The 15,629-nt window shown below is 39.5% G+C and overlaps 1 protein-coding gene across 1 annotated transcript in view; it reads right to left on the bottom strand.

Moving 5' to 3' along the window:
• Positions 1-554: 554 nt before the first annotated feature.
• Positions 555-15,629, bottom strand: part of ptprt (protein tyrosine phosphatase receptor type T) — a 928,020-nt gene continuing 912,945 nt past the window's right edge. The window contains exons 27-33 of the mRNA XM_048608556.1: positions 14,220-14,369; positions 11,316-11,489; positions 7,396-7,527; positions 6,572-6,697; positions 2,920-3,083; positions 1,849-1,984; positions 555-608 (exon numbers count right to left, since the gene is read on the bottom strand). Coding sequence (XP_048464513.1) covers positions 555-608; positions 1,849-1,984; positions 2,920-3,083; positions 6,572-6,697; positions 7,396-7,527; positions 11,316-11,489; positions 14,220-14,369 — 936 coding nt within the window. The remainder of the gene's footprint in view (positions 609-1,848; positions 1,985-2,919; positions 3,084-6,571; positions 6,698-7,395; positions 7,528-11,315; positions 11,490-14,219; positions 14,370-15,629) is intronic.

Raw genomic sequence — 15,629 nt, 5'->3', positions numbered from 1 at the left:
CCATTATTCTCACAACAGAATTGGTGCTTCAAAACCATATCATTTTAATGGAAGCTATTGCAAGTGGCAACATTAAAATTAACAGGAAATTAACACCCAATAGGAAGATTATTGTTTTGTTTTATTTAGCATTTCTAATCCTATTTGAAAAATGCTGAATAAAACTTTGCTAATAGATCATAGATAGCATTTATTAATACCTTTTTGCATATAATTTAAACAAATTGGAATGTAATACACAAGGACATCTGACAAAATGAATAGCTGGCAGAATCTTCATCTAAACAGATGACATCAATTTATTTCTGGCATAAGCAAAACTCCGGTGAAACGCGGAATAGTCCAACACTGTAGCCAATCCAGGTAGTTCTTGTGGATAATGTATGTGATTATTACAGAGTTTGTGCTTGCTTTCCTTTCTGGTTTCAACATGACCCTTGAAAACACATATCTATGCAAACAATTTTTGATGCACTATTTTATACATGACATGAAGATTTCTTCTGATAAAATTATCACTGTGCTCCCACAATGAATCTTTTCATCGCATAAGTTCAAAATGAATTCAAATACTCCAGTGCCACGTCGTAGCAGAATTTGTATTGCTCCTAGGAAAGAAAAACATACACTCCCTGTGAAATGCATTTCTTTCACATTTTATTTTTATTTATTCCTCTAAAACTGAAGACAATCAGAATTGGGAGAAAACTTTGCTAGAGATAAACTTGTAACAAAGGAAGATGCTTGCAATTGTTGGAACAGCTACACGTCTAAAGATATTTCGTCTATAAGGTCATTTTGTAGCAGTTATTGATAGTTGACACAACTGTGCTGTCCTAAGAAATTTCAGTGAAATGTTCTGGGGCTGAGATGGTTGACCAACTTACTTTGTACCAGATGTATTGTGCTGTGTGTTCTGAGTGCCCTGTACCTAACCTTGTCCTAGCTTCCAGCACTTAGACTCTCAGAACTAGGCATGGGCTCATCAGCGGTCACTATTACCCTGGTGCTGATTGGCTGGCGTTCTTTGAGGCAGAATTTCCACCCAAATAATTGGTTTGTGTTATCGCATTCTGACCTTATGATCAGTGATCCCTGTAATTTTCTTGCTGGCTGCTTGGGCCTCCGAGGGAACCAGAAGTCAATGCCATGATCTGTAGCATTGCTAACGACGGAGAGAAGGTCTCCGAAGGAGTAGCTGAACAGTTGGACCTAGGACACTACCCTGAGAAACCTCTGCAGCAATATATTGGAGCTGAGATGATTGGTCTCCAACAAGCACAATTTCCCTTTGTGCTAGAAATGACTCCAACTATTGTACAGTTTTCCCCTTCATCCCCATTGGCTTTAATTTTACTTGAAATCCTTGATAATGCACTCATTAAATGCTGCTTTGAGATCAAAGGCAGTTCCATTGCCTCCTCTCTACAATTGAGCTGTTTGCCCACATTTGAACAAAGGCTTTGATGAGTTCTGGAGTTCAGTGGTCCCGGCAGAATCTAAACTGAGCAGGTGAGTAAGTACTACTTGATAGCACTGTCAATGACATTGTCCATCACTTTGTTTATAATTGAGAGTGGACTGATGGGATGGTAATTGGCTGACGTACCTTTGTCCTGCTTTTTGTGGACATGCCAGGGCAATTTTCTACTTTAGTATTTTAGCAGTGAACTCTGCTCAGTTAAAATAATTTGACTAATGCCTGGAGTAACATGGTACACAGAGGATTGTCACTCAAAAGAGTTAAACAAGAGTTTGTGAATATACAAACAATCATTTTGAGACCAAAACACCTTTAGAGAAGTCCTTATGCATTAATCCAACACATAGAGAAGTATTTAAACTTACCAGTGTATCTACCATATTGGATTTGTTGTTTCGTAGTGTTTTGACTGTGTGAAAAACATCAATGATATTCTGTTGATGAATCATCTCACAGATACTACGAACTACACAAAGTGTTCCACTTCGCCCACCGCCATTGCTAAAAAAAACAAAAGGATGAGCATTTTGAGCAAGCAGGTGATGAAGTAAATTTCCATTTTATCCCTGTGGTCTGTAATATAGCATGAGAATTTATAATCACTCTTCTTTTTCAGTAGGTGGCATTTATAGCTCCATTTGAGCAGGTCGGTCACCTTAACACTGTACCTGACAATTTATGCGGTGATGAAGTTTGTGAGCAAATGCTGAATCATTGAATGCAGTTATGTAAGTTTGAAACATGATAAGGTTATTCCTTTTTTGTATTAATTTTTTTATGACAAGTTTAAATGAGGACAGCCAAAACTGAATAAATGAAAAGTTTTTCTTGCTCTGGGTTGTAAGTATCATAAATAAAACTTTATTGGGCAGCTTCATCCTAATGCTGAGCGATGGAGAATTCTCACAAAAATCCACCTAAATTCTGTTTTAACTTTCCATTTTATGTAGAAGTGTAGGATAGCTTATCTGTAAAGTGAGGGGTCTATGCTGTACAAATGGGATAAAGGTGGCAGGGAGGAATGAAGTCAAGAACATTTGGAAAGTTTTACTAGACATCTTGTTTGCGATATTTGTTCCATCACATTGCCTAGTATTCGCTAATGTTGAATGGTAGAAACTCCTGTCCAAATGGATAATAATTAACAGATCTCCTGTGGTGTTACATTGGGGAATTCAGCATCCAGGACAAGCAGAGTTAGAGAGCTGATTGAACATGAGAAGGAAAGTGGAAAGGGAGGAGAGGACAGAGAGGATTGGAGAGGTGTGCGGAGAGATGGGGTGAAAGAGAAAGCATGGGAAAGGCAAGTGCAAAAGAGGTTGGGCAGAGAGGAGATTGATGTTAACAAACAATTTGCGCAACCTGTTGTTCGTAACAATAAAAAGTGCTGTTTGTTGAATTAATGTTAAAAACATCTGAATGATGTGGATACTCACAAGCAGTGCACCACAGTGCGACCATCACCCCCATCATACTCCTCTTGCCATTTCTCCAGACGCCTTATCAGTTTCAAAAAGGAGCGTTTTGACACTGGTGTGTCCCTGTATGATGGCCAACCAATAAACTGGAACTGCTGCACGATACGGTATCCATCCTGAGGCTAGGAGACAATTTACAGAGGAAACTTAAAACACTAAACTAAATCAAACCTAAAACATTTGCAATCCAAGACCTTTCTACAGTTATAAAGCATTATAAATAATCGAAAATGTGTTCATTGAACGCACAATATAAACCAGTCTCAAGCTAAAAAAAAAAATGACATGAAGGCTACAGACACCATAACCACAGTTGAACACAGATGGGATCCATATACGATGCACAGTGTTGGCAAGTGTGCTAATGAAGCATCAAAATTTCTACAGCTGTTGAGGAGTGATGTGTTCATGTGGGAGTCAATGATAATAATGTGGCCTGGTTGCAGTGAGGAGAAGGGAGAACGTATCCATGGAAATTCAAAACTATGTCTACATACTACACGTAATCTGAGCATGGATTATTTGCCAGTAAATATGGGCAATGCCATAATTCAGTATCAGGGGTGTACCATTCTTTAAAGGCTAAAGTATTGGTGGATACCAAATTCTTCATTTTGATACTCCAAAGCACTGATACACTTAAAATGGATCAGATGAATCTAAGACAAATGCAGTGAAATCAGTCTTCACCAATAGAACATAGATTCATCATGAATCAACACCTGATTTTTCAAGATGCCTCAAACTCTTTCCACTGAAGTTCACTGAACGATGATGCAAACTCTTTAAGAAGATTTGTCAAGTTTCACCTTCTAAATCTGACAATAAAACTGATGCATTGATTAATAGGCTGTTGGTTCGCTACGTTCTAATTTGTGCTGCTGGTTTTGAAGAATTTCACCCTCAAGGAGTTAACAATTTGGAAAGTTTAACAGTGCAATCAGGAGAGTATGTTGGTTCAAGGCTTTGCTCAAAGGGTCTTGATAGATTTCTGACAATCACATGGAAGGTTTATCTGAATGACTAATTACATTCAGCAGTTATCTAGTTAATTCTACTTTAAATAGGAGCGAAATAATCCAGCATCATTTATGTCTTATCTTGAAATGAGCCAATTTATTCTCTATTTCTTGCTCCATTTGGGTTATTAATCATTCGCCTCCAGGTCATTGCATCAAATCCTTAGATTTTAGGGGCCCTTTCCACCTTAGCTTGAGGTTAGTTGCTGAATCCTTTGAAGATTTTGTTGCATATTTTCAAGGTTTTGTGGTCCATCATTTGTTTTGATTTCAGTTTCCTTCGTGTGGTGTTTTATGAAACTGTGAGGATATATCTCTGGAGTGTGGAAATACTTTTTTTTTGAGGGCATTAAAAAAAGAATTGTTGGAGAATTATGTGCATTACTTTGAAAACAGTTATATTTCATACCGTCACTTTCTAACTTAAGCTAAAATACAATGGCCCATATATTCCAATAGCCAGATGCTGTTGCAGCAGTCTAGACTGGAGATGTATGAGTCCATGCAGAATCGCCGACACAACTGATTCCATGGGAATTACCTGGGAAACTGAAGATTCCAATTGACAATTCCTATGCATTTGGAACCCTCCAAAAAAAAAAATAAACAGCTTAAAGTGAGATATTTTTTAGGGTTCTGATGCATATAAGCTTAATATCTACCTAGGAAACGTGAAAGGATTGATAACTCCAAGGTTGCTATTAAACTGAAGACCCAACTCACCACTGACACCCTCTCCCTACAACCACATTCCCACCCTCCACTCCGTTACCCCTCATCTGCAGGATCCAACAGCCCTTCCCCGCCCACCTGGAGACCCAGGAACAGTTGTTGTTGTGAAATGCACAGAAAAGCTTTGTTTGTGGTAGTCACCAAGTAGGATGTCATTGGTGAACTGGTTCGCAGTTCAAACAGATTGAACTTGTGGAGATTTAAGAAACAATCAGTTGCAAGTGTATGCTTTACTCCTGGAATTTGGTTTGGTGATGTATACGGGACAGAGTGGAACAATGTTCAAAGGCCACTACAAAATTAGGTTTGGCAGGGTGAGGTCTGCTGAAAAGCCAGGATGATCTTCAAGACTCCACATCTGCTGGGAATATGGAGTACAGCTTTCAATTGTGTTGATGAGTTAACTAATTTCTGCAGTTTGGTGAATTGGGTGGCATGGTGGCTCAGTGGTTAGCACTGCTGCGTCACAGCTTCAGGGGCCTTGGTTTGATTCCACCCTTGGGCGACTGTGTGGAGTTTGCACATTCTCCCCGTGTCTGCATGGGTTTCCTCCGGGTGCTCCGGTTCCTTCCTACGGTCCAAAGATGTGCAGGCTAGGTGGATTGGCCATGCTAAATTGCCCATAGTGTTCAGGGGTGTGCAGATTAGGGAGATGGGTCTGGGTGGGATGATCTGTGGGTTGTTGTGGATTTGTTGGGCTGAAGGGCCTGTTTCCACACTGTAGGGATTTTATGAAAAAAAAAGTTGCCAATTTATATTTAATCTGTGTTGTTTTTAGTTGACTTGTAAAAGCACAAGTCTTGAACAATGTAGTTCCTGGAAATCTTTTCCAAAGTTATTGGCCTTTATAGGGATCGTAACATTATGTACGTTTGTCTTTATTGACTACAATTGTAGAATTTTGACTGATGAACCTCACCCTTTTGGATGCTACTGATACTAAGAATTCTTAATAGCTTGTCAAATGACGAGGAGCTGTTGTTTGCTTTTCATAACAACTAAAATAATTTAAATATACTGAGTCAGTGGAAAGATGGAAAATGGCGAGAATGACAATGGGAACAGAACCAAATTGATGAACTTCAGTTAGGAAACTGTTTTTTTCCTGTTTCTGTACCAAAAAGTTGTAGTGTTACAAAATAATTTCATTTGACCTTGGTCTTAGCCAGTTTTCAAGAAATGATTCACAAGACACATAGCCAAATAAAATCAATAGCGGAATGTACTTCAGTAAGTGAGTTGCTGGGAGCCAAGGACAACTGTTAAAAAGGAATTATTCACCACCCATCTTTGTAGTGCTGCAGAGATGATGGCAGTGTTGGAAAGCCGGCCACTGTTCACATAATACAATTTCAATAGCATTAATAAATAAAATTTTAAAACTAACAGGTAGCCAGATTTTCTGAATGAAGAAGGTTTAAGACTCATGCTGTTCTAGCTCTCAGTTTGAGCATACACCTTTTAGATATTTACAGTTACATTTTTACGATCATTTTAAAGTAAAAGGTAACTTTTGCTCTGCTGTGCTTAAAACAAATAGATAGGAATACATATTCTGTGTCAAGTTACAGATCTCTGCCATTATTGAGTAATGCTTCAAAATGGGAATGAAACTCTGCAAAAGTTTTACTGCTTAACAACTAACTGCATTGCAGTAGCAACCAATTTAAGGTCTATTAAACAGACAGCATTCTTAGGAATTGTGAGGAAACAGCGCAAATATATTTTATAACTTTACAAAAGGTTTGCTTTTGAACACTTTTTAAAAAAAGTTTCCTGTATAATTTTAGTTTATGACTCAGTAGAATTACAACTACAGGAATATTCACTATGAATAGGTCTTGAAATTTTAGTCTTACTCGTGCCATATTGTAGATCCGAAAAACTCGAACAATGATATCCTCTTCAAAGTCTGCTGAAATGAATTCCACTTGAATGGGACCATAGCAACACAGACTTTTCTCTGGCCAGTACTGAATGCAGAGCTGGTTAAAAGACACAAGCAGTCATGAACTTGACGCAAGACACAGGCCTCAAAGTCTTTACATTGAGGTTCATTACCGTCACCGTCAATATGGAATTACTTGTGGGTTCAAAATAATTACTTTTTGAATGGCCATGTCATTGATAGGCCTCCTTACTCTGAACATTTCTTCACTTGTGCAGATCTGAATGAAATCATTTGGGTGCAAATAATTATAACAGATTGAAGACAGAGGCTAGAAATTACTATTGGCTACATTGGCAGATGAATATTTAGTACATCGATCATTCCTACAGAATGTTACCAGAGGTTAACTGTAAGGATGAGAAGTACTTTGTTAAAAAAGATCTCCCAACATTGTAATCTCCCAATGTAACTGCTTTTCTTTAGGTGGCTACATCTCTTTAAGTTATTCCATTTCCTTTTTAATGTTGGTTTCCACACAACTTCTCACATAATACTAGTCCTAATATAAGTTAGGAGCCTTCTGCCACTTTGTAAGTTAAGTACCTATGTAATATCAGGCTGAGATGGTGTATTAAAAGTTGAGAGCATGTAAATAAGGACAATCACCACATCTCCCTCACCTCCCCAAAATAACACCTGACAAAACCATACACTTTTTAACTTTCCACATTACAGTAGAAAGTAGCAGAACGAGAATGGATATATTTGGTGGATCCTGTTTATTTTCCCTACCTGTGCAGCATCAAGTTCATTCAACATTACGATTGCTGAGCAATGGTAATCAAACACTAGTCTCCAGAAATCGGTCACAGTATTTGGTAAAGGGTGCTGTGTGACAATAAAGGCCGCAGGCTGCTTGTGGCTCTGAGAAAGTGACAAAAAGCAAGTTTCTCAGTTAACTCTGTCATGTGTAGCTTTGTTCATTTCAACGCCGTCAAAAAAATCAGTAACACAACTTTTACTTTAAAATAATTTTGAGTTGAGTCTAAAATTTATTATTTGTCTCCCTGAGATCTATGGAGAATTACTGACATTGTAAATTTTACATGTATATCATTCAAGATAAAGATAGATAGATATGGGAAATACATCTGAAGTCAAGTGAAATTGTGTAAACAAGAACTTTGATTGTTGAATTTATAAAGGTGCAGACCATCAAGGTGTTGATTCGAATTCCGTAGTGAGAGTTTATCACCTGAAGAACATTGAGTGCAGGACGGAGCTTATTATCTAAAGAATGGACATGATTGAGTGATGACTATCATATTAATGATAATGGTCTAATAATCATTTGCTCATCAGGGATTGACTAATTCAATGGGTTAGTTTATTTAAAACTGTAAAACTCATTACAAGTATTGGAAACGACATTATGGCAACTAACTGATTGCTGAATGTGCAGCTCGCTGATTAACTGTCAGGCAGAAACACGACATTGTATACACAGTGAACATTGATCTGTTAAATGTAATTTTGTTTAAAGGCAAGGTAAAAATACTGCAATGAGTGGAGTACGTTTTTAGTATAAAGAGGGAATAGAGGAGATGACAAGAAACATCTAAGCTAGTGTAGGGGACCAATTTGAAAGGACACAGAGGTAACCATTACCATAGGTTCAGGAGCATTCCATTTGCTAATTTGCTTAGAAAGGTACAATTCTTGGCCTTATCACAGACTGGCAGTAGGGGAGATTGAAGAAAACTTAATGGATAGGGATACTCTCAAGGATACACATTTGCAGATGGCAAGGAGGATTAACATTGGACCCTGTGGGCATTGAAAGACCCAGAGATCTGATGGATCTCTGGGTTTCACTCTGATGCTAGTCACAATATCAATACACAAACATATCTTTTGTTTGCTCCGATCAAAGAAATTGGAGTTGGATGTACCAGAAAGTTAACACATCTCTTTGGTGTTACTATTGGATTATAGTACCACTGGCTACAAGATTACTGACAGGGACAAGTGTTGTGCATTGTTTTATAATTGATTTCTTGAAGGAACACTTCAGTTCTGAATACAAACATACACTATATTTTATTAAAGTGAAATGTAGAAATGTCCATTTTATAAAAACAGGTGGTAGATGGAATTTAACCCTGATAAATGTTAGGTGATGCATTACTGTCTTTATTTACTTGTGGGAAGTGGGGATTGCTGGCTGGGCCAGCATTTATTGCCCGTCCTTAGTTGCCCTTGAGAAGTCGACGGTGAGCTGCCTTCTTGAAATGCTAGAGTCTACGTGCCGTAGGTTGGTAGTGCCACACAACACAATGGAGGGTACCCTCGATGTGAAGGCAGGACTTTATCTAGGTAAGGATTGTACAGTGAAACCCTCTAACCAAAACTGTTAAAGACAGATGAATCTGCAGCTGGCAGATTGGTAAGGATGAAGTCAAGTATGTTTTTCCCTCTTGTTGGTTCCCCCACCACCTGCTACAGACCCAGTCTAGCAGCTATGTCCTTTAGGACCTGAACAGCACTGTCAGTACTGCTGCTGCTGAGCCACACTGGTTGATAGAATTTTGTGCCTTTGCCACTCTCAGTGTTTCCTCCAAGTGGTGTTCAACATGAAGGAATGCTGATTCATAAGCCACAGGATGGTGGTACGTGGTAGTCAGTAGGAGCTTTCCTTGCCCATGTTTAATTCAAAGCCATGAGATTTCATGGGGTCCGGAGTCAATGTTAAAGACTCCCATGGTGACTCCATCCCAACTGTATACCACTTTGCTGCCACTTTTGCTGGGTCTGTCCTGCCGATGGTTCAGGACATATCTAGGGACGATGATGGTGGTGTCTCGGACATTTCCTTCAGGTATGATTCCATGAGGCTGTATCAGGCTGTTGCTTGATATTCTGTGAGGGAGCTTGGGGTATCTGCGAGACAGCTCTCCCAATTTTGGCACTGGCTCCCAGATGTTAGTAAGGAGGACTTTGCAGCGTTGACAGGCCTGTTTTTGGCATTGTCTTTTCCAGTGCCAAGTCAATGCCAAGTGGTCTGTCTGGCTTCATTTCTTTGTTGAGACTTCATAGCGATTGGTACAACTGAATGGCTTGCTCAGCCCTTTCAGAGGGCAGTTGAGAGTCAACCACATTGTTATGGATCTGGAGTCACATGTAGGCTGCATCAGGAGACAATGGCAGATTTCCTACTCTGAAGGACATTCGTGAGCCAGATGGCTTTTTCCAATAATCAACAGTGGTTTCATGGTCATCAGTAGATTCTTAATTCTAGATTTTTAAAAACTGAATTCAAATTCTACCATGTACTGTGCCGGAATTCGAACCCGGGTCCCCAGAACGTTACCTCGGACTCTGGATTAATAGTATCAGTAGGCCATCACCTCTCACTTTGGGTGAAAGAACAAGAAGAGGAATTACTCAATGAATGGCAAAACATTAAGAAGCTCAGAGGAACAAAAGGGTTCTTGTTCACAGATCCGCAAAGGTGGCAGGACAGGTAACAGGGTAGTTCAGACAGGCATATGGGACACTTAAAGTTTTTGAGAAGATTTGCAGCTTGGGTTGTGGATGAGGTTGTAGACTTGCTCGCCAAGCTGCTGTGTTTGATTTTAGACGTTTTACCACCCTGCTAGGTAACATCATCAGTGCGCCTCTGATAAAGCGTTGGTGTTCTGTCCCACTTGTTATTTATATGACTCAGTTGGCTTGGGTGGTCGGCATCACTTCTGGTTCTGCTTTTCAGTGGTTTGTTCGACTGGAGCAACACATCCATAATAGCAGAAGCCAAGCAGAGACATGTCAGGGAATTCCTCGAGGCCTGGCATTCCAACCGGAACTCCATCAACATACACATTGAACTGGACCCAATATACAAACCACTGAAAAACAGAACCAGAAGTGATGCCAACTACCCCAGCAAACTGAGGCATATAAATAACAAGTGGGACAGAACACCAACGCTTCACTGGAGGCGCATTAATGATGTTACTTAGCTGGGTGATGAAACATCTGCACTGAAACCCAACGGCTCGGTGCACAAGTCTACAACCTCATACGGGACGCTTGTCTTTATCAGTCGATAGGAAGGATGTGATTGCACTGGAGGGGGTGTAAAGGAGATTTGCCAGAATGTTGACTGAGATGGAGCATTTCGGCTATGAGAAAGGCTGGGTAAGCTTGGGTTGTTTTCTTTGGAGCAGAGAAAGTGGAGCGGAGATCCTGACAGAGTTAATAGTATTATGAGAGATATGGGCAGGGTGAATAGAAAGTAGCTGTACCCGGTAGTCAAAGGGTCAATACCAAGGAGGCATAATTTTAAAATGCAAGGCAGGATGTTTAGAGGGGATTTGAGGAAAAACATTTTCACTGAGAGGGTAGTTGGGATGTGGACTGCACTGCCTGGGAGGTAGTTGAATCCTCACAAACTTTAAAAAGTACTGGATGAGCACTTGAAGTGTCATAAAATTCAAGGTTTGGGGCCTCGTGCAGGGAAGTGGGACTAATGTAGGCAGTAGTACACTTTTGGTAGTACAGCTGCATTTGACTTCTTCTTTACTGTATGATTCTGATTCTATGGGGGAACCAGCTTTCAATAGACTTTCTATAAGACCATCTATACCCAGTAAATCAAAAAATCAAATTGTAATATCTGAAGCAACTACTGAAAGAATATGTTTTTTGCTTACGTCCATGAGTGCAGCATTTATGTAGTTATTTGTTTCACCATCTACAGAAATAAGGAATGGGAGACATCTATCTGGTGGAAGGACTTCCATATTACGATTCTTGTCGTGATTGCGAGGTAATAGACCAACACTGCAATCCTCAGCACGTACACGGGGGGTTACGATATTTAATGTCTAGAAATGAAAATTACAAAGGAGAAAAGCTCAGCAATTGTCAACTTTCCTCTTTTCATTTACATGAATTAGCTGAAACGGTTTCATCCTCCTCCTAATTTTCTCCCCTAATTCTCAAAGATAGTATTTGGTGGAACTAAGAATTTCTCTAACTCCAATATGTGATAACATTGGAAATGATCAAGAAGGCAGTCCCTGGTTTTCTTCCTGTGTAAGAAAAGAAGTCTAAATACTCTGAAAAAATGAATGCAAGAAACTTTTGTGAACTCAGTTTTGGTTTTTCCTGCACAGTGATTTGAATTAAAAGGGGGATGGAACAATGGTAGCTCTAATCACTCTTTGTTGCCTTTTTAAATGCCGTTAAATTACTCTGTGAAACCAACATGTAACTCAGAGGCCAACTCGTGCTCAAACTGCCCAGGAACCTGGGATTTGCTATGAGTCGTCCAACTGAGGGAGCAGTTTCTGTCTTTTGTCCTTGACAGGTTGTCCACCTGAAAGTTAGACTGATCGGCATGTTTGGCTCCGGTAGATTAGAGAGGGTCTCAGAGGAGGCTGCAGGACCAGTTCAGGACGGAAGGAGGGTTTGGGTGGTCTGATCCCCATTGACACCATGATGTCTGACACTGCCAGCTCCAAACCCCAATCCTAGACTGTGTCCAATACCAGGTTACTGTCTGATCCTCAATCCTGGGGACTATGGTTGTGTGAGGCTGATCCTTGAGGACGGAGGAGTGGGTCTGTTGGTTGTGGTGTAGTTACTGGGCTGAGAGGAAATAGGCCTGCTCCTCTGGACCCAAAAGCAGAGCTGTAGAGGCACCCTATCTTCTCCTGAAGCTATCCTTGCCTCGATTCAGCTATTGGCTTTCCTGAAGTCTTGGAAACCCAATCAGTGACAATTAAATCAGTAAAACAGGTTGCATCAGTGCTAACAGACTCATCAATATATTTAAATTGCCAAGCCACATAATGGAAGTAGGATTGGTTGTCAGTACCTTGTCTTGCTTCTATTAAACCTGGTTTTTAATCTGGATGAGTTGACTTGAGATTAACATAGAACATAGAACATAGAACAGTACAGCACAGTACAGGCCCTTTGGCCCATGATGTTGTGCCGAACTTTTACCCTCAGTCTAAGGTCTATCTAACCTCCACCTCTACCTTATACTATCATACATATGCCTATCTAATTGCCGCTTAAATGCCCCTAATGAGGCCGACTCCACTACCCTCTCCGGCAATGCATTCCACGCCCCGACCACTCTCTGAGTAAAGAACCTACCTCTGACGTCTCCCCTATATCTACCTCCACTCACATTAAAACTATGCCCCCTCGTAACAGCTACCTCCACTCTAGGAAAAAGACTTTTAATACTTTGATCCAACTGCAACCCAGCCATTGCTAAGCATGAAATCAGGTACAAATGGCTGGAACATTTAATTTTCCATTTGAATATACAAGAAATCCTCTTTTTTTCAAAACTGCATTATCTCTAACCTTTCAGTGCAGATGTATATGCTTCGCTGGCAAGGAGAATTGGCCAAGCTGTTCATATTCATTTACATTCATACAACAATTAAATGCCATGGATTAGTCCAGAAATATCTGTAGCACATTTTTCCAATGGGTATTAGTTCATCCTATTGGCTTTTAACTATGATTTGCCACCATGTTTCAATAGCACAGTGGGACCACATGATTTTCTCCAAATTAACAGTAAAGAAAAATTCACAAGTGTTAATTTTTAAAGCATAAAATATAAGAAAAAGAGTTGCTCATCCAATATCTTCCCATGAAATAAGATTATATTTCTACATTAGAAGATCACATACAGACTTACATGAAAAGCATTCTCATCCATTCAAAATTATTCATCCTACTTTTTTTAAAAATGAGACTCACGCCCTCATCTCAATCTCTTTCTTGGCATTCATTCCAGCTGCCCATCAAACTTGTTATGAAGAAATTTTTGCCCTGAATTTGCTGTTCACAGCCATAAACTAGTTACCATTTGTTTGCTTCCCAGCAAGTACTTAGGAAAGTATTGTATTGGTTATAAGTCCTCTATTTTGCTAAGTATCTTGTATCCCTCTACAGGGTTCTCTCTATAGTACCTCTTTATGAACTGAAGAGCTCCAGATTATTCCTAGCCTCTAACATTGAGGATTGACTCTATTACTCTCTTCTGACTGTCTGTGGGACCCAAATGACTACCTCCATTCATGAAATCCCAGAGCAATTTAACACAATCTCATTGTTTTTGTTGTTTGCCAGTACACATTTGTTTGGACACCGTGTTTGATGCATCAGCTCATGCTCCTTGACTCTTTTCAATTATACCTGTCCCCAGGACACGAGGAAAACCATGAAAGGCCCATCAATACCTCTTCTTTGTACTTTAGCTCCCGTTGCAAGTGTTTAACTTAAACTTTTAACAAAGCTGGAAGCATGAATTGAATTCGATACCTTTGATACAAACTGATCTTAGTTTGTAATGCAGTAACTCAATGGTTCTCAATCTCTTCCTCCTTCAATCCTGAATGCAACCCCATCAAACAGTTTATCAGTTGTTCAATTAAGATCAATTCCAAGGCCAATTTTTCCATGAATTTTCATGATATTTTCATATAGGCACTGTACCATTTTATTCATGATACTGATCCACATTAATAACACACATTTTTATATTTAACATTCTTTACTGCATTTTATTTTTGGTTTTTGGTCACCTGGAACTCATCTTTGATTTGGCTGGAATTGGTTTGTGGGTCCACTTTGCTGATGTTATAAAACATTGCTCTGAATTCACAGACTGGTATAGTTGTGTTTCCACATAAGCATGCCTCCAAAATTGCATCATGAACAAAGACATACTGTTCCTACAGAAAAAAAAAGCAAATCAAATATGATGTTAATCATTTGGACATAATTTCATTCATATTTTTACATTGTCAGCTTCAGTGCAATCTTGAAACATTGTACCAAAAATTATATTTTCAGACTTTCTGGTTACTTTTTGGGACACTAATGTTAAATATGCTTAAAGTGTTTATCAGAAATTCCACTCCATATTAAACAGGTTAAAGTGGAGAGAGGATTCACAGACCAACTTGTTCAGCTAGAAATTTGGCTCACCTGATTTTGATGGGGCAGAATACAAATTGGAAGTGGTGGAGGGATTGTCAGAGACGATGATGTGGCAGAGTAGCATGTCACCAATCTGTAGGTGACATCTGACATTGTGTTGGATGCTGCTGTTCAGGGGAGCATGTTGACAAGATATAGGCAACATAGAGAAGGCTTCATATGTTAAAATCCAGAGGCCCAATACAAATTGGTCCTCGGTCCTCATCTGAATAGTTGGTGTCAACTGCTGGTGTTTGAAAATGAGCATTCAGGTCAGGAATTGTTGATTATTTTCTAATATGAGATTTGTGATTCAGCCTATTCTAATTTTTGGAACATGATATGAATTATGAATCAACAATTAATGACCATTAACTCTTCACTCTAGCTTAATGCTCCCCAAATCTATGAAGTTTTATCTAATTATTATTTCTCTTTATTAATAGTTGCAAATAATATGAATGCAATGATGAATCAATTACCTTTGGAATGTTGGGTCGGTTTAATAAATAGATTAAAGAGTGAAGCAATGATCCAATCTGAAACTTTATTGTGTCCTTTTGAAACAGAGGGAAGAGTTTACTACAAGGGTGGGAGTTAGACAACTAATGGAAAGCTCCAAAAGAAACCTGGTGCTATTTAAGTGCAATCAGGCGATTAAGTGGATGGCATCAGATCTTGCACAAAATGAAGTCCCCAGTAAGGTGGAAACTGCTCCCCAGAGAACTGTGTCAATCAATCAGAGGTTGGTAGCTTTACTTTGCAGGAAGTGCCTCCAGGAACAGTGGGCATGCTAGTAATTTAGTGAGACCTTTACCGGGGATCATTGCTGGATTCCTGGAAGCAAGGGAGTGTCACTAAGTTAGGGTTCTGGGGGAGGGTCATGTATGAGAGAAATGGGGTCAGATGCAGGGTAGGGGGATAATGTTCAAGAGGCAGGGTCCCTTGACCAGGCAATAAGTGTTTTGAAAAAGGGACTGCCCAGGGAGGTTGCTGATAAACCCAACAGTTAA

Source organism: Rhincodon typus, chromosome 19 (assembly GCF_021869965.1).
Source record: "Rhincodon typus isolate 14 chromosome 19, sRhiTyp1.1, whole genome shotgun sequence".
Taxonomy (NCBI): Eukaryota; Metazoa; Chordata; class Chondrichthyes; order Orectolobiformes; family Rhincodontidae; genus Rhincodon; species Rhincodon typus.
The sequence above is the reverse complement of the archived record's forward strand: the minus strand, read 5'-3'. Positions and strand labels throughout refer to the sequence as shown.